Consider the following 23578-nt stretch of genomic DNA (forward strand, 5'->3'; position numbering starts at 1 on the left):
GGAAATGTAGAATCTGAGAGAGTGAGTAATTTCAGACCCACCTAGTGAGTGAGAGGCAGAGCCTGGACTAAATCCAAAGTGTTGGATGCCAAAACCCTGACCTTTATCCAATAAGTAAGAAATGGAAATCATTTGCTTAAAGTCGTATAGTCAAGAGTATCTTAAAATCTTCATTGGAAAAGTGTCTGTTCATATCTTCTGCCCATTTTTTGATATGATTATCTGTTTTGTGTGTGTTGAGTTTGAGGAGTTCTTTATAGATCCTGGATATCAACCCTTTGTCTGTACTGTCATTTGCAAATATCTTCTCCCATTCCGTGGGTTGCCTCTTTGTTTTGTTAACTGTTTCCTTTGCTGTACAGAAGCTTTTGATCTTGATGAAGTCCCAAAAGTTTATTTTCCCTTTTGTTTCCTTTGCTTTTGGAGACATATCTTGGAAGAAGTTGCTGTGGCTGATATCGAAGAGGTTACTGCCTATGTTCTCCTCTAGGATTCTGATGGATTCCTGTCTCACGTTGAGGTCTTTTATCCATTTCGAATTTATCTTTGTGTACAGTGTAAGAGAATGGTCAGGTTTCATTCTTCTACATATAGCTGTCCAGTTTTCCCAGCACCATTTATTGAAGAGACTGTCTTTTTTCCACTGTATATTTTTTCCTGTTTTGTCGAAGATTATTTGACCATAGAGTTGAGGGTCCATATCTGGGCTCTCTACTCTGTTCCACTGGTCTATGTGTCTATTTTTATGCCAGTACCACGCTGTCTTGGTGATCACAGCTTTGTAGTAAAGCTTGAAATCAGGTATGGACGGGACTGGAAGAGATTATGCTGAGTGAAATAAGTCAAGCAGAGAGAGTGAATTATCATATGGTTTCACTTATTTGTGGAGCATAACAAATAACATGGAGGACATGGGGAGATGGAGAGGAGAAGGGAGTTGAGGGAAAATGGAAGGGGAGATGAACCATGAGAGACTATGGACTCTGAAAAACAACCTGAGGGTTTTGAAGCGGTGGGAGGGTGGGAGGTTGGGGGAACAATGTGGTTGGTATTAGTGAGGGCACGTGTTGCATGGAGCACTGGGTGTGGTGCAAAAACAATGAACACTGTTATGCTGAAAAGAAAAAAAAATAAAGTGATACATGTTTAAAAAAAAGAGTATCTTAAAATCAGCTGCTAGAGAATATTATGTAAAAATACTTTATTATCTTTCCCATATAAACTATAAAAAATTAGTTTCCCAAAGATATTGTTTCCCAAAGATAATTACAAAAAAGCGGCAGTTTACCTTGATTGCAACTGATTTGTTTTGCATATTGTAATAGCATCAGATTTAGCTATATATGAGGGACAAGCAATTTAGGGTAACAGTGGCTTATAAAAAATGGAATTAGTATTAACAAGTCTGGAGGCAGGCAGATAAGCCTGTGGACAGGGGACACTATTCTATTTTCTAAGATGGCTATGTGCTCAACAAATATCAAAGATTGTATTATTAAGAAAAAGATATTTGGGGTAGACACCGACAAGGATCTACTACAGGCATGTTACGTTTGAATGACTAGAGGTATATGCTATTGTGATGAAAAGAAGGCAGTAGATGGATGTGTGGGTCTGAAGGTTAGCCAAGTGATCTGAGCTGCAGTTATGGATCTGGTAGTCACCAGCAAATAGATGTAAATTAAGGCCACGTCATTGGTAACTGAAGATATTTTATTCTTTTGGATAAAATAACACCTTTCTTATAGTTTTACGGTATTAATTTGGTGTTCCATTCAGAAGTGAAGACTCAATACTTCCACCTATTACAGGTCAGCAGCTGGGGCAGGAAATTCATTAAGCAGGAAATCTCACTTCTGGGAGAATAATTTAAACATTAACAGAATCCATGCATTTTCCAATTGTCCTTCATGGATACATTGATTCAGGTAGGGTTTTATTCTAAAAAGGAATTTCTAGATTATTGGAGGGATTCTTTGCGTGTGGCTTACAGTGTTTGCCAGGGAAACAGCAATCCGGAGTATACCATAGACTCTTAGTGTGTCTTTCAACTGACACATTCCAATTCCAAGGGCCATCATTGATTTACATAAAATGAAATTTCGTGGGTCTAGGGATTTTAAAACTGGCTTAGGAGACAAGTAATAAAATTTATGACTTCCTCATATGAAACTTGGATTATTTAAAATCACTTGCAGTTCCTTACTGCATTCCACTTCTCTGGCATGTGGCAACCAGAAAAATGAGACATTTGAAAAATTATGTTAAAGTTAATTGTTTAGTAAATGCTAAATTTTAATTGTAATATATTAAGCATTTTTAAGTAATGTGAGGCATGGAACACTAACTTCGGTGGAAATTAAAGAGTATCTAGATCAGTTAAAATCCTCATTGTTTTTTAGCAATGAGGAAAATGAGAGGACACTCAACATCACACATTGGGGGTTAAGAGATGCTGGAACTTATGTGATGTTGAATATGCTTTCAGGTTTCTCATCTCAGAATCTTCAGATTTAGATGAAAGGACTTAATTCTCAAGCAGAAACCTTTAGGTCTAAGATGCAGGTCACTGGACTTAACAGTTTAGAGCTAATTCTACTCTATCACTCCAACTCTCATGGGAGGCGTCTAAACAAAGTTATGAGAAATATTTGGTAGGAAGACATCTAACATTACAAAAAGTTTCTGAGAGTCTATGTTATGTATTAATAGCTTCGAAAGTGTCTCTAAGCTTAGGTTTCTCAACTACTTTTCTTCTGATAATACCTGCCGCCACGTACTTACACAGTAAGTGTTAATTCTTATTCTTTTAAATATATTTTTAAGTGTGTACAATTCCTTATGACTGGCTGCAGTGGCATCCCTTGTCAACATTTCTGTGGGAAACTGTTGCTTTTAAAGTTCCTTACTCAGATTGTGGCAGTTTTTTTTTTTTTTTTTTTTTACAGATTGAGAGAGAGAGAGAGAGAGAGATTACAAGTAGGCAGAGAAGCAGCCAGAGAGGGGAGGAAGCAGGCTCCCTGCCAAGCAGAGAGCCCGATACGGGGCTCGATCCCAGAGACCCTGAGATCATGACCTGAGCTGAAGGCAGAGGCTTAACCCACTGAGCCACCCAGGCGCCCCTTGATTGTGGCAGTTTTTTATCTTAAAGTAAAAAGAGTTTGAAGAAAAGAAAGTAAATATCTTAATAGAGTTAAGGATGAAAATAGCTCAGTTTATAAGTCTATAAACCCATACTAATTACTTAATAATATATTTAAATTTTGTGGCACCACATCTATCTGTGATTATACATTTCTAGAGGTCAGGCAAAGTGTCAACCTGAATCTCAGTTTGCAGTTTCCTGTGCTGCACCATATCTGGTTGGGAACTTAATAAATACCTTGTTCATCACACAGTGGAGATCAGAGACATTCCTGACTGTTGAGTTGCCACTGATACTTGCCAGAAATATAATACATGTATTTAACAAAGTCTGATGATCGCATATGTGATCTTCCCAACTTCCTTTTAAAGTAGGTATCAGGAAAGATACTATCACTTGAGCATTATGGTTGGTTAAATATAGGAATGATTAAGCTGTGGGTTTTGCTTAAGTTAAAAGTTCACGAGTGGTAGGGTTTTCTGTCACAATACTTATTCAAAATGTTTATTAAAAACTTACTACTATAGTAAGTACTGTACTTACTACTATAATAAGTAATACTATGTTTTTATCCCTACAATTTCAATAACCTTTAGATACTTTATAATGTGAAAACTCCATTACAAATCCATTTAAATAATAAAGAAGTTTTGTTAGATTTTTTTTAATATTGAGTTTCCTTTATTCTTTCATTTTTTTTCAGTGTTCCAAAATTCATTGTTTATGCACCACACCCAGTGCTCTATGCAATATATGCCCTGCATAATACCCACCACCAGGCTCACCCAACCCCCCACCCCCTTTCCTCCAAAACCCTCCGTTTGTTTGTCAGAGTCCACAGTCTCTCATGCTTTGTCTCCCCCTCTGATTTCCCCTGTCTCACTTCTCTCCATCTCCTAATGTCCTCCATGTTATTCCTTATGCTCTACAAGTAAGTGAAACCATATGATAATTGACTCTCTCTGCTTGACTTATTTCACTCAGCATAATCTCCTCCAGTCCTATCCATGTTGATATAAAAGTTGGGTATTCATTCTTTCTGATGGAGACATAATACTCCATTGTATATATGGACCATATCTTGTTTATCCATTCGTCCATTGAAGGGCATTTTGGTTCTTTCCACAGTTTGGCAACTGTGGCCATTGCTGCTATGAACATTGTGGTACTGATGGCCCTTCTTTTCACTGCATCTATATCTTTGGGGTAAATACCCAGTAGTGCAATTGCAGGTTCTTAGGGCAGCTCTATTTTTAATTTCTTAAGGAATCTCTACACTGTTTTCCAAAGTGGCTGCACCAACTTGCATTCCCACCAACAGTGTAAGAGGGTTCCCCCTTCTCCACATCCTCTCCAACACTTGTTTCCTGTCCTGTTAATTTTGGCCATTCTAACTGGTATAAGGTAGTATCTCAATGTGGTTTTGATTTGAATCTCCCTGATGGCTAATGATGAACACTTTTCATGTGACTGTTAGCCATTTGTATGTCTTCTTTGGAGAAGTGTCTGTTCATGTCTTCTGCCCATTTTTTGATGTGATTATCTGTTTTGTGTGTGTTGAGTTTGAGGAGTTCTTTATAGATCTTGGATATCAACCCTTTGCCTGTACTGTCATTTGCAAATATCTTCTCCTATTCTCTCGGTTGGCTCTTTGTTTCATTGACTGTTTCCTTCACTGTGCAGAAGATTTCAAAAGCTTTAAAGCTTGTTAGATATTTTTAAAAATTATCATAGAGCTTGGTATGAATGATTCATAATGCTCCCCTTCCCCACACCATCAAACTCTTTTACTAAATAGTAATTGATGTCATTTGCCAATATTGAAGAAAACACTAAGAGTATTACAAAACTAATTTTGGTTTCAATGGTAGGAATATTGTGGAGAATATAGTTCATCACATTACACAGTAATTTTTTATGAGGAAAAGAATTGTATTGTTACTGAATAATTGTTCAGTGTTTATCTTATGGTTGCCATGAAAAATGTACCTGAACAGGGTTTACTTGTTTGCTTTGTTTTTTTGTTTTTGTGTTTGAGTTGGCTGCTGGAAAGCTACAAATTTTGTGGCCTGACTTACTGTCTAGACGGGAATTCATGTAGTCTTAGTAATACACACACACACACACACACACACACACACACACGCACACACATGTATATGTATATTTATATATTTATATATATTACTCTATACATCTATATATACTCTCTATATCTCTCTCTATATATCTATATATATCTTTCTCCTTATGTTATCTTAAGCTAATCTAGAACAAGGTGTAATATAAACTAAAACATTTTTAATAAAAACAACTCACCATTTATCTTAGTGTTGTAAAGAGAAAATGGGAATGGTTTTCTGGTAATTAGACTTCCACCTTGTTGTATGAGAACTATTTGTAGTTATCATTCTTGAGAATGCACACATAATCCAGTCCAAGGGTCTCGCTGATGTTAGTAGATACTTTATAAATATGTTTGTGTAACATCCACAGGACAGAAATATGTTCTTTGCAATTTTAGAAGTAATTTGTATTTATTTATTTTTTAGAAAAAACAATGAGAATATATGATCCATGAACACATATACAAATTTTAGTTCCAACCTGTATATTTTGTAGTCTTATTTGACAAGGTATAAGAAAGATTAAAGAGCTCTCCAATGCCTGCTGGTATGAGTCTTCCACAGAGAAGAAATCACCTGAAGTATTTGTGTGGATAGGACAAGTGGGTACAACTCAATCAGCTAAAGAAATAAGCTAGTGCCAAAAACATAATAAAAATTGAATCAATGCTTATTAACTGATATTTGAAATCCTAAGCACTGACTTAGGGGATTAGCAATGTCATAAGGTACTAGGTTGTTACATCATTGTGACATCTTTCTGTATGCTTTTGTTTTGATATTGCAATGCATAGACATGCAATAGCCCCAAATAATGTGTTTCCTGAAATTAATGTCCCCTCATTTGCATTTGTCACTTTCTATACTATTATAACACTTTACAGTGGATAGATCAAATCACAGTTGGAAAATCATGTGTTTTAAACACAGGTAATATAGAAATATTAACCACAAAACTTGATCATTATGTAAAGTGTTGTATGGAAATCAGGTTTTACTTAAATAATAATTATTCTCCACAACGTCTGATCCATCTTTCCTCGTGTGTATATACCAAGTTCTTTTCTAAGACTAAGGCAAACTAGAAGTGCTTTGAGAGAGATGGAGACCCATGTTGTGGTATTGACAAATGATCAGTTTAATCTGATTTAGTCAATTCCAATTCAGTTCCTTCTGTGAAGCTATCTTGAGCATGTTGTTTGCGAATATAGAGATAATAAGGCTCACTCCCTACCCTTAAGGAGCTCAAAATATGTACTTCAACATGATGCTCAAGGTAGACCTAACTGAAGCGAAGGAGAGTTTTTGAACAGGCTCTTATATACAGATGAGCTTTTAAGATGCAAACAAAGTAAATTCTGTTATTCCAGGTAGGAAGCAAACAGAAGCAAAGGCAAAGAGCCTGAAAGTTCATGGGGAAAAGAGGAATGCCAGGCTAACTAAGGCCAACTTGGGTTTTTAGTAGTCTTAGCCATTGGCTACATCACTTCTAGAAAGATAGCTTACTGGAATGGAGAAGGATTCAGAGATTAAGAGGACAGAAGAGAAGCTGATATTAAGCTAAAGGACACAATTTAGTGAAAATTCCAGAATAAAGTCAGTGGCAATGGGATTGGAGACAGACTACATTAAATTTTCCATGCAGATGAGACTAGAAAGTGAAAAGATTATTACAGCTTCCCAACACAATTAGCATTGACTTGTAGACTATTGCTTAAGTCAATCATCAGTGAACTACGGCCCACCACCTGTTTTTGTACAGTGCTTGAGCTAAGAATGATTTTTATACTTTTCTGGTTGAAAGCAAATTAAAAGAAGAAAACTATTCATGAGAAAATTAGATTAAATTCAAATTGCAGTGCACAGAAATAAAGTATTATTGGAACACAACCACGTGCATTTGTGCATTGTCAATGGTTGCTTTATGGCTACAAGGGCACAACTAAGTAGTTGCAACAGAGAATGTGTGACCCAGAAAGCCTAAAATAGTTTCTATTGGACCTTTACAGAGGAGTGTGCCAACTTCTGGCTTAAGTAGTTGATAATAATGCTTTGGAACCACCAACTTTATAGGTAATGTACACATATTCATTTAAAACATCTCAGCTGCGACACCCCCGATCCACCTGAGGGTTTTGAAGGGTCAGGGGTGGGAGGTTGGGGGAACAGGTGGTGGGTAATAGGGAGGGCACATTTTGCATGGAGCACTGGGTGTTGTGCAAAAACAATGAATACTGTTATGCTGAAAAAAATAAATAAAATGGGAAAAAAATAAATAAATAAAATTAAAACTGTTAAAAATAGAAAAAAAAATCTCAGCTGGACTGGGTTGGTGAAACATGAAGACTAAGAATATCATTGCCGCTTACCATTGCTGAGAATGAGCAAAGAATTTGACACCTACTGTTAATCAGTCTACAATGGTGGTGTTATGCAGGGGTTTGTTCTGATAAACTTTCTTCTGAAGCCCTATGAGCCCTGACTTACTCTCTAGAGCTTGCCATGAGGTTTATTTGTGCTAGTATCTTTTGCTTGCCCTTGCCCTTTTGTTGCTGTTGCTGCTTTTCCTTTTTAGTACTATTCTTAAAATGACGCATGAAGAAGTGATAGTGATAATACAACTCTGGACATATTACTTGTCTTCTGACAATTTTAGGTTTATAAAAACGTACCTGTATTTTAACTGTTATATTCACCTGCTATATTCATCGTCTACTCACAACTCTCCACAAATTGAAAGGAAAAATCATAGAAAGAAATAAATTTGACACTATTGAAACTATTAGAATTTATCCAGTCTGAAGGTGATTTTACATGAAAAGGTTCAGATAAGTTTCAAAAGGCCACAATAATCACAAGGACTTGTGTACAGGAAGGGTTAATTATGTAACTGTCTACTGATATGTAAAATGGACTTATTCCTCCATTTTACCTATCTTTTTGAGCACAATTCTACCACACATAGTTTGAAGTAATTCAGTACTTAATCTCTTGCTGAGAGAGCAACAAAAAGTAATTAAGAAACAGGGTGAATCAGTTTGCAAAGCAATGCCATACAGACTAGGAAGGGAAGATTTAAAGTCTCAAATGACAAACATCTCAGTAATATGGTCATTACCATTATTATTAATAATTAAAATAATGACGATAATAATAATAGACCTTGCTGATAATTTTCTGCTTGTGAACACAAAGTAATAAAAAAAACTTTACTGTTTTTATCTCTACATAGTTCATCATGTTAGGTGGGGTCTGAAATTATTATCTCTGGTTTTGACATGGAAAAAATAAGAGAGATAATTGAATCTACTGGTATAAGATTATACAATAAATAAGTTGGCGGCAGGACTCAAAATCAGACTCTCCTAATAGTTTATTCAAAATGTTTTTGATGGGGTCACCTGGATGGCCCAGTCAGTTAAGCAAATGTCTTTGGCTCAAGTCATGATCTCAGGGTCCTGGGATCTAGCCCTGAGTTGGGTTTCCTATTCAGCAGGGAGTCTGTTTTTCTCTCTGCCCCTTCCCCCACTTATGATGTCTCTCTCTAGCAAATAAATAAATAAAATTTTTTAAAAATTATTTTTAAAAAACCTGGAACATACAATGCATATTTTTCTGCAACATTTTTGCCTTAAAATGTAAAATATCATTGGCTATTTCCATGTCGATACTTCTAGATTTACCCCATCAATTTGATGGCTGTGTTGTTTTACTTTTCAGTTTTGATCAAAAGTTATAGAACAATTAGAATTTCTGCCATATTTCACAGCTCTACATAGTGATCATATATTTTTTATAATTATAGCACATTTGCTATAATTATGAATTCATATTCTTCATCTGGCATGTTTTGACATTAGTTGAGAGCCCTTCCCTCCCCATATTTCCCCCAAAGTTTTGTTTATGTCTGCTATGCACATCTTCTTTCTTCTGCAACAGGTGAAAAGCAAGCATTCAGAGATGAAGGAACAGGAATGAATTTTTAGGGTTTTTAGGCACATTTGCACATAAAAAATTAATGACCTCCTCATGGAGCAATCTTTTTATCTTGCAGTAATTGCCATTGTAGGATCAGGTGTTTGGAATATCATTTAAGGGAGGACTGAACATTGAAGAAATTGGGGAGAGGAAGATGACGTGTCCTTGGTTATAGTCCTATAGGAAAATCACAGGAACAATACAGGAGACTCTATATACAGAGTCTCTAGAGCCTTTCACTGTATCTCAGTGCCTTCAGGAGGGGCAGAGTCATGTAGTAATGATGACAGTCTTGACTTCTGTGACAAAGTTCCAACAGAACCAAACATCGAGGCAAAGCCAAGCTATGACGTGATAGGTCCCAAAATGATATCACATCTTGGTCCTGCATAACTGGAAACAGAATCCCCTTGATTCCTGTAAGCAGAAATTATTTATTGCGAAAGTAGCTGTGCAATTTGCAGAAAGTTTTCACGTTCATGATCTCATTCAGGATCTCACAATCAACCATGTGCCTCAGACTGAATGTCTGTACTGTCCCTTACTGACAGATGAAGAACTTAGCTCAGAGTTTAAATGATTTGTCCAAGTCACACAGCTGTTAGGGGAAGAGCTGGATTGAGAATCCTCCCTACTGTGATTGACCTCCCTGTGCTCCTTCAGCATCACACCGCACTTTGTCCCAGCCCTCACATACCAGACAGTGCTCTGGAGATAAGCATTCTTGCCAGCGATTCTGCCAGCATGATAAATACCTCAAGAAATTTAAAATAATAGCTTCATATTCAAACTCCTTAGCCAACTCTGACTTATTTTATTTTCTCTAGCTTTTGAGTTTGCTTAGCAACTACTAAAACACAAGGAAACAGCAACTGTACTAATTAAACAAAAACTCAACTGACCAATATTTTTCAGTAGCATGTTTTTGAAAGCAGAAAAAAATGGGAGAGGTTGAGGGAATCTTATGAAGAAGGGATTTCCTGTAGTGTTACTGAAGTTTAGAGTACAAGCACTCAGGTTCTCTAGAAGGGAATTCTGGTAATCTCTTATGTGTATTCTCAAAGTTTGTTTGGAAATAAGTCAGAAAAATAGAGTAGAAATAGAAATTCTATCTGGAAGAGAATGGATCAAGCTGTAACATATTTCATAGACCATTTAAGATTTTAGAGTGGTAAAACCAGGCTTTAAATACTTTCATAGCTCTGATTGTGTCTAACTCAATATTTTGAACATAACCAGCTCAGTAAATCATAGCTAACACTAAGTATTTTCTACATGCCAGGTACTGTTGTAGACACTTTATATATAATAATTCATTTAATCCTTACAACAATCCTATGAGATAGGTACTATCACAATCATCTTCCCTTTATGGATGAGGAAACAGGCAGAGAGATGTTAAATGACTTGCCTAAGATCAGGCAACCAGAGCCAGAATTGGCTTCAGCAGCCGGGGACCAGAATTTGTTTTAAAACTAAACAGTATTCTACCACGTGAGGGTCCTGAACTCCCCAGAAATATCTACTTTACCCAAGGAGTGGGTGTGGTGTGCCCTGTGATATAACCCATTTATTTGCTTGCTTTCTCAGGCCAGCTGTGGTGAAGAATAGGAAGAAAACTTGTTTGGAACCCTGGGTTATTGGCCTCATCACCTTTATTTCCCTGATTGTCCTGGCCGTGTGCATTGGACTTACTGTTCATTATGTGAGATACAGTAAGTACGGGCTGCCCTGGCATCATGTGACTTACCCCCAAATATTTCCTCAGGTGCATTGTGGTTTTGATTTACCTCAGGCTTATTCATTCCTAACTGCAACTAATTTGCGGAGCTGGTACAAAGCATTCTTTACCTGCCTTGTCTCTCTCACATAATCCTTATAAGCCAAGGAGGATTCTTTCTTCTGTCTTTGATGTAGCAATGCTTCCTGCTGGGAATAACATGATAGTTTTTATGTTCATTAATATGCAATAATCAAATATTAAATGGGGGAAGACCATGGGAGAGCTAGAGTTAAATGTGTTGAGTTGTTTGAGGATGCAGAGCAATCATCTTGATTTAAAATTATTCCAACTTACTGACATCCTGAGAGCCCAAAAAATAATTACATAATCAAGGATCATAGAGAAGTTGTCTCTGTTCTGTACTAGTAAGCTGGAAAAACGCTCATAATTATACATTGTTTAGTAAGTGTCTGTTTCTGTTGTTTTTAATCTCATCTTGGTATGTACTGCATGTGATTAAAGAGGAGAAAATATACTGAGAAGGTTAATTATAAAGAGGTTCACTCTGTGGTAATCAGGTATCTCACAGCTAGATGAACCATGAGTCTGCTCTGTTATTAAAGGTCCCCAGGGTACTTCAGGACTGTTCTTCCAGGGTATAACAACTCTTCTGAAGTTTCCCTCTACTCTGCCTCAAGTTATAATTAGTTGACTCCACTATGACCTATTGGCTTAATATCTCCCTTAGTGACTAGCTAATGCTTTGATGTTCAAGACACTGTAACCAAAGAAGCTAATTACTTGATTCTAATTTAATTGGGAATTTGCGCAAGTTGCTTTCTTTTAAAGAGACAAGGTGATCTGTAAATTGGTTATCTTCTTCCACTGACAGACATAATCTCAATTTCAATCTCTATTTCTAAAGCAAGGTAGATAATTTCTGGGTAGTTTAAAGAAAATATATTTAAAGTAAAGACTTTTTTGGTTGAGTTTACCCACCCACAAGCCCTTAAATTTTGGAGTATCTACATTTGGTTATTTCTGTGGAGTGTCTTTTTAATTAAAAAGAAAAAAATGGCTAAAATAACTTTATAATTCTACAGTTCTGTTATGAATATATCAAGTCTCATTATATTGTAAGCATCATAATTCTTCCCTACAGATGCTTAACACTATGTTTTGTTTATTTTTAATATTCCTAGAACTTAGAAGGATCTTGGCACATATTAAATAATGAATATTTATTGTATACTGAATGATAAAGATTAGTGAATCAAACGTATGATATTTTCAAGGGGGCATACTTCGGTTTGTCTGACATCACAAAGAATTCCTACTAAAGCTAGAGGTCTCATTGCCTCAGTGCCTCATGTCCTACTGCTTCTCCCTTTGTCTCTTCCCAAGCCATCTTGCTCACATGCATACAATGAAAACCTGGCCAGATTTTTCCAGTCACCTGTTCCTGCATCCCATTGTTTGAATGATCAGTGTAGTAATATGGAACACCCAACTTCCACACTGCCCACACAGCACACCTGAATAAACTGTAGTTGTTGTGATATGGGTTACTGTCTTACATGTGTGACTTGCCCTCTGTTTGGACATAGAAACAAAAAACAGAGTGGATATAACACATGAACATTTAGGAGTTGGCATACCTAAATAACCAAACTAAACTAAATAGTTACAGAGACAGACAGATTAAGATGGAGGTGACTCACCTTGAAAAAAACATCATTTTGGCATAAAGCCCAGGACAACAGAGAATTGTGTGTGGCAGCTGGTGTTCAGGGGCCTTTGGGGCTGCATTTCTGTCCCTCTGTGAATTGAATGACAGAAGGTGACTCTATTATGAACAACATCCTTGTAGATTATAGATTCACAAACTTTTTCAGAAAATTATCAATAAACTAATGTTTGTCCTTATTTTTCTTATTTTCTGTTAATAGTCTCCAATAATATTTTCCAAGAACAACACATGCCATATAATTCTAGCAACTGGGAAAGATGTATTGACACTTAGTGACCTGTTTGAGTCTATTGAGCAAAGTAAAATATTGACTACACACAAGTTGTTAATTTGGTTGAGGTATATGAAATCGTTGATATTTGACAATTTTTGGCTTCTAGAATGGCAGTTTCAAATTTATTAATCTAATAATTTTTTTAAAGATTTTATTTATTTGTTTGAGAGAGAGTCAGAGAGAGAGCATGAGCAGAAGGGAGAGGCAGAGACAGAAGTAGACTCCCCACTAAGCAGGGAGCCAGACGCTGGGCTTGATTCCAGGACCCTGGGATCATGACCGGAACTAAAAGCAGATGCTTAACTGACTGAGCCACTGAGGTGCCCTCAATCTAATTTAAGAAAAAAAAGGACGAAAATGTGGAAGAGTCAGTTCTCCTCTCTAGACACTAACTTCCCAATGAGGGATTATGTCCCATCACCTGCATTGTCACATATGGGAATTGGTTATAAATGCAGATTCTTAGGCCCAATTTAGAACCAATGTCTAATATTTCAGTAAATTAATGACTTTACTTGAGATTATGTCTATTTCCAGGGTCCTACCTGCATTTCAGGTCACTCTGCCCATTCATGTCAAGGCTGTTCACTGAAAGGGAGATAAGGAAAGAGGGAGAAAGGCAAAACCTCCCTAGCCCCTCACTTTGGTGCTAATTCCCAGAAGGTACTGACCATTCAGGCTGCCCTTCACCTCTTTTTGTATCACTGGCCGTTCCTTAGCCTTGTCAATCCAACCAAATCCTTGGGACACCTGGGATGTTCTTTTGAAATTTACCAGTAGTTTTTTCTGTAATTCTTATGTATGAGAGACATCTCCTACAGCTTTGGTGAATGGGTTTGGTTTTTCCCATTCCAAGAAGTGGTATATAAAGAAAGTTTGTGCTTTGAGAGTTAAACTTTGACTTGAAACCCAGTTCTGTCTTTTCTGGCTATGTCATGTTGGGGATGGGCAATTTATTTACATTTCTGAGACTGTAGTCTTTATCTGTTAAATATGGACAATACTGCCTTCCCATAGGAGTTAATGGTAAATTAAATGAGATACATGAACATGCTTGGGACACAGGTGCCCACTGTTAGTTTCCTTTTCCCCTGGGGTTCAAGTGAAGAAGGAAAGAATGAGAAGCAAGAGAGAAGGAGAGGAGAGAAATTGAGGTTAGGTGAAGCACACTCCCTTATCCTACAATAACCACACACAACTATTTTGATCACCATAGTATTCCCAATACTCAACACAGAATACTGAGTATTAGTTTTTTTCACAGAAAAGGAAGTTAACATTAATATTTGTTGAATGAATGAATCTTCTTAGGGTTCATACTTGTTTCATGTATAGAAAGGTAGATGGATGCTATATTAATTTTCACTGGGTCAAAAATGTGGGCTGTTTAACTGGATGCAGAAAATGTACACAATGGCAAGACACGGCCATCCCTGTGGCTTGTGGGAGAAAATAAGTGGAGTGACAAGGGAGCCAGGTGAAAGCAAGTGTCCCTGGAAGGATATGCCAGATGGCAGCTCTAGCTCCCTAGCTGAACTGCAAACATTTTCATCCTTACCCTCATCTTCTTTATCCAAATAAATTTTCCTACACTACAGTCCTTGTAGTCAAAATTGATATGTAATTTTACTGAGTTGGGAGAAATCTACATTTGGAATATAAAAGTGCATTTACTCTTGGGAAACTTCCAAGTCCATTCTTGTTTTTATGCTCAGATGGTGTGACTTGCTGCCTCTCGTGGCTAATTCAGAAATGGATAATACATAACTAATTAGCCCATAGGAACAGCAAGCATTTCTTATGCATTTTACACTCTGAATCTTATAATGATGAATGCTGTTGTCTTTTATTCTGAGATAACCATGAAGCCCAAGGCAAGGTGATAGAGATGATGACCTGGGATAGGGCCATTCTCTCTGGTCTCAGTCTTTCTAGCAATCATCAGACATGGAAATAATTATGCCTTCCATACATCTGACAAACAGGGTGATTTTTTCCCCTCTCTCTTCATAGATCAAAGGAAGACCTACAATTACTATAGCACATTGTCGTTTACAAGTAACAAACTCTATGGCGACTTTGGAAGAGAGGGTTCTAAAAACTTCACAGAAATGAGCCAGAAAATTGAATTGATGGTAAGCACTTTTCCCCTCCATTTCTAGGGCATTTGTTATCACTTTATATCCATTTTTTGGGTACCTAGTTTCCATAATAGCCATTCAACTGATCTTGCATATCTTTGAAAAATGGGAAGCAGCCCTGCCAGAAAGAAGTAAAACAAAACTGACATTACATGACTTGGGAGAGTATGTCTTGCAGGGCTGCTGCAAGTGCACTTAGCCCTTCCTTCATGTACCCCCCCACTCACTCTTCCGTAGCTAGTGCTACAGTCTTGATCAGCAGAGTCCAGAAATTCTGGGAGAGGGTGACCAAAATATGACTGCTGTGTCCTATAGAAGACACCATGAGCAAAAAACCCTAAGATTGAAACTATTCAGACACATACTTGAATAGTATTTTTATATTTACAAGTATCTGACCTGGGACTACTTTTGGGTACATAAGTTTATAGGAGACACATGGATGCTCATCTTTTATTTATTTATTTAAAAGATTTTATTTATTTATTTGACAGACAGAGATCACAAGTGGGCAGAGAGGCAAGTAGAGAGAGAGAGGGGGGGAAGCAGGCTCCCCGATGAGCAGAGAGCCCAATGCGGGGCTCAATCCCAGGACCCTGGGATCATGACCTGAGCCGAAGGCAGAGGCCTCAACCCACTGAGCCACCCAGGTGCCCCTGGACGCTCATTTTTTAAAGGCTTCAACATTCATCCTCAGAAATGAATCAAATGTTTTTAAAAGTGGAAAAATTATCAGTATAGACCAGGAGAGCAAGAGCCTGGTTTCTAGTCATTGTCAGATTACTTAGTCTCTTGGCCTCACACACTGAGACCAAGAAATACTTGACATGTTTACCTTGACTCCTACCTTAAAAATTTAAGTTGGTCAGAATTCTTAATTATAGTAGTGAGAAATATCTCCACAAGATGCATTTTTTACCTTATTGAAGTAAACCTAACAGAACATATTAGGAAGACGGAGTATCCTAGTTCACACGGGCCTTTCTAAGAGCATTTTTAATACTGAGTTGGAAGCAGGTTATGCTAGGATATCTGGCAACTTTTTCACTAGTTTTAAGAACCGTGTGACACTGTCACACACTCATATCTATGACCCAACCATCACTTGGCAGAACTACTTCATTTCCTTTGTTTACCTACAGTAGAAGTCTCTATCTCAGGGTATGAACCGTTGCTCTTCCTTAAAAAAAAAAAAAAAAAAGTATGTTTATTCTTTTTAGTATCTTTCTGAGTGTAGCACAGCAGATGTCACTCTGGGCCCCACTACTATGTCTCCCCAGTACTATAACTTCTAAGGCAGAGCTCAGTTGAAATCACTGATTGGAACACCAGAAAAGAGTCTTCAAGTTAAGTGCATTGTGGTATGTTGATTAATGCTTTCTGTTTTGCTTTGTTTTGTTTTTAAAATTTCCTTAGAGCTTTAAATTGACTTGCAGAAATTATTCTCACTGACATATTTTGAACATTTTTTGGAACAGGTGAAAGATGCATTTCATAAATCTCCTTTGAGGGAAGAATTTATCAAGTCTCACATTATCAGGTTCAGGTATGTAGAACTAAGATGCTGACTTCCGAATATAATTTAAAACTAAAGTTGTGAACTTAGTCAGTAATAAATACTGTTTGAAATGTTAATGATATCATATAATTCAATTAAACCAACATTCATTTGACAACTGTTCTAGGTCATGGGTTACAATTTGCTTTATACATTCTCTAAACCTATAAGAAAGCATATGTATGGTGACTAATTTCAAGAGACAGAGGTGTTATTGGTGGTTATATTATCAAATAATTTTTTTGGAAACTAATTAGCATAAATAGGGACCTAAGCCATATCCCTTAGTTTAGTAGCCAATTGTCCTCTATGTAAAATAGTGTAGTAGATGAGGTGTATCTTAACCTCTTGTTTCTCCATTTTCTTCTCTACCCCTTTTGGCTACAAATATTTACCTAAGAAAATCTGATCTGATAGTCAACCATCAATAAATAGAAGTTCAGAGCACACCATTTTAAGAAAAATACTATACTAGGATCTTAAATAATATTTGTCTAAATACAAATTATTTGTATTTTTCAAAAATAGAATGAAAGCTGTTTCCAGTATTATTTCAATGACAAAAACTCCAAGAGTTCCTTCTCAGTCTATCACTTAGCTGACATCTATTCTCCTGCATTTGAAATATTATTCTCTCTTGGATCTGTATCTACTTCTCCCAGCCTTAAAATTTCAATCTCTCACGGGGCCTTCATGCACCCACATGACTTCATATGCTATTGAAATCTAAATTTCTATTTCCAATCCAAACTGTTTTTCTGATTTCTAGAACTACATACCTGCCTATGCACATTTCCACATGGAAATTCCACAGAAAATTCTCTAACTCAAGTAAAACCCAATTACACTAATGGGAAACATGGATATCAATCTATGTTCCTCCATTTCCTAGGCCCCTCACACTTTATGAATAACTAACTTCTACAGGTGTTACCTTCCAAATCACTTTCCAATTTGTTTACTTCTTCCTCTTACTAATCTTCTACTCATTAGTATTTATTCTGAAATCAATAAGAAGAAATGCAAGTTTGTAGGGGAGATGACATCAGTATTAAAGATGTTGAGCTGAGATACTAGGGGACCACATGAACCTGAAATAGGGTCTCACTCAGCAGAAGAAAAGGGAACTGAGTTGAAGATATGCCTTGTTCATTATCAACTAAGAGTACTGGAACATGTGGATGTAAGTGGGATTTCTCAGAAAAAGGGTAATGCAAGGAAAAAATGATGATGAAGAAAGCCTGAAGAAAGCAATAGCTAAGGAGATGGGGAAAAAATAGGATCCTAGATAATATACAGGGAAGAAGAAGGGGAAAAAAAAAAAAGAAATCATGAGAAAGGCACCACTGACATGAAAGACAAAAATTTACAGCATTGACAAAATACTCCCAAGAAACCAAGTAATATGACTGGAAAAAATTCACTGGATATGTCAATAAGGAAGTCATTTAGTGTAGAGAAAAGACTCAGTGGAATGGAAAGGGAGGAAGCAGAATGCAAGAAAGTAAATATGAGGCAGAGTGTAATTTATCCTTTCAAGAAGGTCTGCTGTGATAAGAAGGTGAGAGATAAATTGAATATCTGGGGTAGAGAGAGTTTGTTTTGTTTCTATTAGTCAGCCAGTATAGGAATAGTTTAAGAGAAAGAAGACAGAATAAATAACTGTTGTACAGGTTTGCTCAGTGAGTGAAAGGAGGTGAAAACATAAGACATCTTCTCAACAACTCGTTATATAGCATTTCACTACAAATATATGTCAGGGGTTCAGCCGATGTCCTTTTGATGGACACTTGGGTTTTACATATTTTTTCTGATATAAAAACAAGATTATGATAAAAATAGGTATAAATCTCTTTGCACACACAAGAGAGTATATTTGAAAAGAGTGCTGTATCAGAGAGAATGGATCATCAAATGTATAACTGACAAACAAAATGGACCTCTAAAAATGAAGTTCTAATGTATATTCCCACTTACAGTTTATATAAGGAGTCAATCCATTTTATAGTGAGGAGTAAGACTCTCTGAGAACTGATTGCATGTGAAGAAAAAGGGGTAGAATAGCTGACTAAGAATGAGAAAGAGAAGTCAAGGATGATTCCAAGAAGTAATTCATTCTAAAAACATTAAGGTTGATTAATGCTCTATCTTGAAAATATAGTTAGATGAAGTCAAGACAATTTGGTTAAGCATTCTAATATCCTTGGGTTAGAAGTTGTTTAGGAGAGCTTGACATTGCTTAAGAGATATGATTGGATTTAAGCCACAGGGAATTAAACCTGAAAACCAAAGCCAGAGTTGATTCCATATTGACCATACATTATATCTGATAGTATTAAATGACTGAAAAGAGAGTGTCTTTTTATATTAACAACTAGATATTTTGGTGTTAGGGAGACTGTGAGTGTACTAGCTTACTATCGGGGTGGCTGATTTGGAAGTTCCATATGTGGTAAGCAATGGGAATATAGAAGAAAATAAATTGGATCTTCTATTTTGATTTTTAAAAATATCAGGGAGATCATATGATAGTTGTCTTTCTCCGATTGACTTATTTCACTAAGCATGATATGCTCTAGTTCCATCCACGTCGTCGCAAATGGCAAGATTTCACCTTTTAAAAATAAATTTATTTATTTGTTTGTTTGTTTATTTGAAAGAGGGAGCACAAGCAGATAGAGCAGCAGACAGAGGGAGGGGGGAAGCAGACTCCCTACTGAGCAGGGACCCCAATGTGGGGACTCAATCCTAGGACCCTGGGATCATGACCTGAGCCAAAGGCAGATGCTTAACCAACTGAGCCACCCAGACACCCCAAATTGGATCTTTTAAATTACATTATGAGTTTGTTTTATGTGTGTGTTTCAAATGGATGATCAAGAAAAAAATAGATTGTGATATTACTGTAAATCTAATTCCAAACTATATCTTTTAAAGCCAAATTTTTTTAAATCTTTTTGGTCCACAGTCAAGAGGAACATGGAGTGTTGGCTCATATGCTGTTGATTTTTAAATTTCGCTCTACTGAGGATCCTGAAGCCATTGATAAAGTTATCCAACAAGTTCTACCTGAAAAGCTGCAAGATGCTGTAGGACCCCCTAAATTAGATCCTGAATCAGTTGAAATTAAAAGTAAGTTTATTTCTCTTATTTATTTTATTTATTTATTATATTTATTTATTTCTCTTATTTAGTTTAATTCTCTTACATAAAACAGCTCCATCTTAATTTTGGTCCTAGGCACTGATGGGGGGGGGGTAGGGAGGAGGGGAGGAGCAGAGTGAGAGAGAGAATCTCAATCTACAGCCAGCATGGAGCCCTACATGGAGCTTGTTCTCATGACTCAAGATCACGACTTGAGTCGAAATCAAGAGTCAGAAGCTCAAATGACTGAGCCACCCAGATGCCCCTTAGGCACTGAATTTTTAAAAATTGTTTTGTATGTCCTTCAATTATTGACTCTTGCCACCAACAGAACATTTCTTTGGGATTAAATTGGTCATAATGAATTATTTATTTTTTATATTACCCTAAACTTATGCCTCCTATGCAAGTTTGTCCTTACCTCTGGGCCTTGTTTCTTTTCCTGCACTGGACCTTACACTTCAGCTATAGCAGTCAATTATAAAGGGAGAAAGTAGCTTTGTACATTCTTCTCCTTCATCTTGTTGTTTCCATTTTATGTTCTGAGAGTATGATGTGTAGAAAGGTTCATGCCATCCACATATTTGTTTTCAAGTTTCGTTGATAAACCTTGTTACAGCTTCTTCCCTTAGCCCATTTACCAATGAAAAATTTGTAATTTATTTATACTTGTTTTATTCATACTTAGTTTACAACTAATTTAAAAAGTTTGAGTTTTTTGTTGTTGTTGGGTATAGGAGAACAAAATAAGCAAGGATAGATCCTCATTACTAGAAAGTAAGAAAGACAGAAGATCCTCAGTAGAAGTAAGAGTTTGGTTAAGAGTCAAGTTGTGTGCTATAGAACAATTGCTATAGAAATATCATGTGGGCTAACCATAGGATCTTAAATTTTCCAGTAGCCCATTGAAAAAGCAAAACTAAACATATGAGATTCATTTAAATAATGTAACACTTAACCCAATATATCAAAGTACTATTATTTCAACAAGTAGTCAACAGGAAAATTATCCCTTAGACATTTTATATTTTTTTTGTACTAAGGCTTTGAAATCTAGTGTATACTTTATATTTATAGCACATTTCAGTTTAGACTAGCCGCATTTCAAGAAATCACTAGGCACATGTGACTAGTGACACAGTATTGGACATGGAACAAGTAGAAAGTATGAACATAGTGTACTGGCACAAAAGTTGCTAGATCTAACCTGAGGCCTGACCTGATGATCAACTACCCTGCTTGCTTAGGAAGGAAGGCTTGAGTAATTAGAACTAGCTAGTACAAAATGTTGGACTCTTTTCAAAAAGCAACAAAAATGTACTGTTAAGGGTATTAAAATATGACTTTTCTTTTTTCTACAGTCTCTCTGGACTTGTCATGGTATTTTTTGTTTGCGAATCAATGCCATTCTAAATGAAAAATTTAAAATTTTAAAATACTAACAACAGTTATCCATCTTCCTATTGTAAAATATCAGTTTCAAATATAAATGCAAAAGCATTTAAGTATGTGTACAACTGTGTTTCATAGCTCACACATGCATGAATTTGACTCTTCCCAGAACAATGGAAACACTATACAAGGCTAGTTCGACAATTTTTATTTCCTTTGTTGTTAGGTGCACATTTTACCATTGCTCTCTACCTTTAGCTTAAGCAAGAAAGAACTGGAAAGTTCTCTATGTCATTATATTCAGCAGAAGCGATTGGCTAATATAAAGAAGAAATGGGAGCAAAAATGTTATAACAGGGTCTTTGGGTGGTTTGTGTCTAGTAGAATGCTATTGCCTTCTTTCTGAGTTCTAAGGAAGCTCTGTTTCAAGCAGAAAACATGGCCTCCTGGGGACAGTCAGTGCTCCCTGGTTCCTTAGTGGTAGACATCCACACTTATCTTGTATTTTGAATTTGCTGGACACTGTGGATCCTCTGGAATTCTTGAGTCCATAGGGTATCACAAATGATGCATGCAAATGGGGTGCCAAGAATCCATGGACACATATGTTGTGCTTATCTCCTCTGCTCATGCCATCCATGACCCATTATTCTATCAGACTTCATCGTTAAAGCACAAGTTACAAAATTAAAAAATATAAAAATATGTAAAAAATAAGAAAATATCAAGAATTTCAAGACAGTGAGCACTAAACCAAGTAGAAAATCATGCTGAGTCCAGGACCCGATATAGATATACATCCATTAAGCTGCCTCTGTTAGTAGTAGCAACATGCAAATCCAGAACTAGGAAGAGGGTGAGAGAGAAGAACAGGTTATTTGAAATGGAGAGATCAGTGGTGATAGAATTTAATATTTACTGATAAAAATGGCCACTTCCTTATTTGAGCCATTTTTCCCAAAAGTAGCCAGAATGGAGAAGGTCAAAAAGAATCATTTCTAGACTATAGACTTCTAGCATATCAATATTATTAAATGCTAAAAAATTAATTAACATTGAAATTTCTGTATTTAGAACTCCTGGCATATTCAAAGAGAAGACTTTTGGTCTTTGGAAATCTATTGAATAAGGACATTAAACGCTTAGAATTTTTTTTTGTTGTTTGGTTTTGTTTTTTTAAATATTTTATTTATTTATTTAACAGAGGTAGAGTATGAGAGCGAAAGCAGGGCTAGCAATAGAGGGAGAGGGAAAAGCAGGCTCCCCGCTGAGCAAGGAGCCCAGTGTCAGACTGGATCCCAGGACCCTGGGATCATGACCTGAGCTGATGACAGTTGCTTAACCGACAGCTTAACTTACCCAGGCACCCAAATGCTTAAAGATTTATATATCTGTTAGTTGGCTTAGTGTTTGCATAGAATTGGGGCCTGATTGTTGAAAAGTCAATAAGCTAAGGAGCCATGGGTTAGAATTGAAAAGAGGGCAAAATTGTCTTTCTAAGTTCCAGCAGAAAGAAAAATTAGAAAGGGATAACATTATTTTTAAATGAGAAACAGATTTATGGACCTGGAACTCATATATGTTATACAATGAGACATTCCTATGAATTTAGTAAAAGAAAAAAACTGAAGTAATAGTCAGTAAAAATATCATTGCATTTAGGGAATCAATACTATGATTTAGAATAGCATTTCCCCACAAAGGGAAAATATTGCATCTTACTTTCTGGTATGAAACTCAGATTCCTGGGTTTCATCACAAAACTACTTAATCAGAGTTACCGGGAAGAGGAACAGGAATTGATAGGTTAAAGATGCTCCTTATGTGACTATTATCCATGCTAAACTTTAAGATTAAGAAACACTGTTTGAATCTCCCTTTTCCAAGGCAATGAACACGCTCTGTCTATGATATTCTAACAGTGTTGCTTTTTTTTTTTAACCTAGAGGTTCTGTCTTATAATGGAATTAATTAGCCTTTCCTATTTGATGTACTCAGAGGCATTATGAAATTCTGATGTGCTGGCCCTGTTCTATTCACCATTTCTGTGTATTTCAGAAATCAACAAGACAGAAACAGACAACTTTCTAAACAATTGTAAGTGTAATATATTTATTAAAATTGCATTACTGGAATGTAAAAAGTTAGCGCTAGATCATTTAGGCTTACTTAGTGTGATATTACAGGGTCAGAATAAAATTTGATTGGTCTGTGCAAAGCACAGGATGCTTTATCTTATCTTTGAGACACATTTTATTACTAAAGAACAAAAATTTTGGAGAACTATGGAGTGAATATATAGCTGCCTCGCAGGTGTGTAGTGGAAATGAGTTGTACAGTTGTTAAA

The 23578-nt window shown here is 36.4% G+C and overlaps 1 protein-coding gene across 1 annotated transcript in view; it reads left to right on the forward strand.

Moving 5' to 3' along the window:
* TMPRSS11E (transmembrane serine protease 11E) overlaps positions 1 to 23578 on the forward strand; it is a 68699-nt gene that overhangs the window by 28465 nt on the left and 16656 nt on the right. The window contains exons 2-6 of the mRNA XM_045997371.1: positions 10840 to 10964; positions 15010 to 15131; positions 16616 to 16683; positions 19664 to 19827; positions 23290 to 23328. Of these exons, the coding sequence (XP_045853327.1) occupies positions 10840 to 10964; positions 15010 to 15131; positions 16616 to 16683; positions 19664 to 19827; positions 23290 to 23328 (518 nt within the window). The remainder of the gene's footprint in view (positions 1 to 10839; positions 10965 to 15009; positions 15132 to 16615; positions 16684 to 19663; positions 19828 to 23289; positions 23329 to 23578) is intronic.

This window comes from Meles meles, chromosome 2 (assembly GCF_922984935.1).
Source record: "Meles meles chromosome 2, mMelMel3.1 paternal haplotype, whole genome shotgun sequence".
In the NCBI taxonomy this organism is placed as follows: Eukaryota; Metazoa; Chordata; class Mammalia; order Carnivora; family Mustelidae; genus Meles; species Meles meles.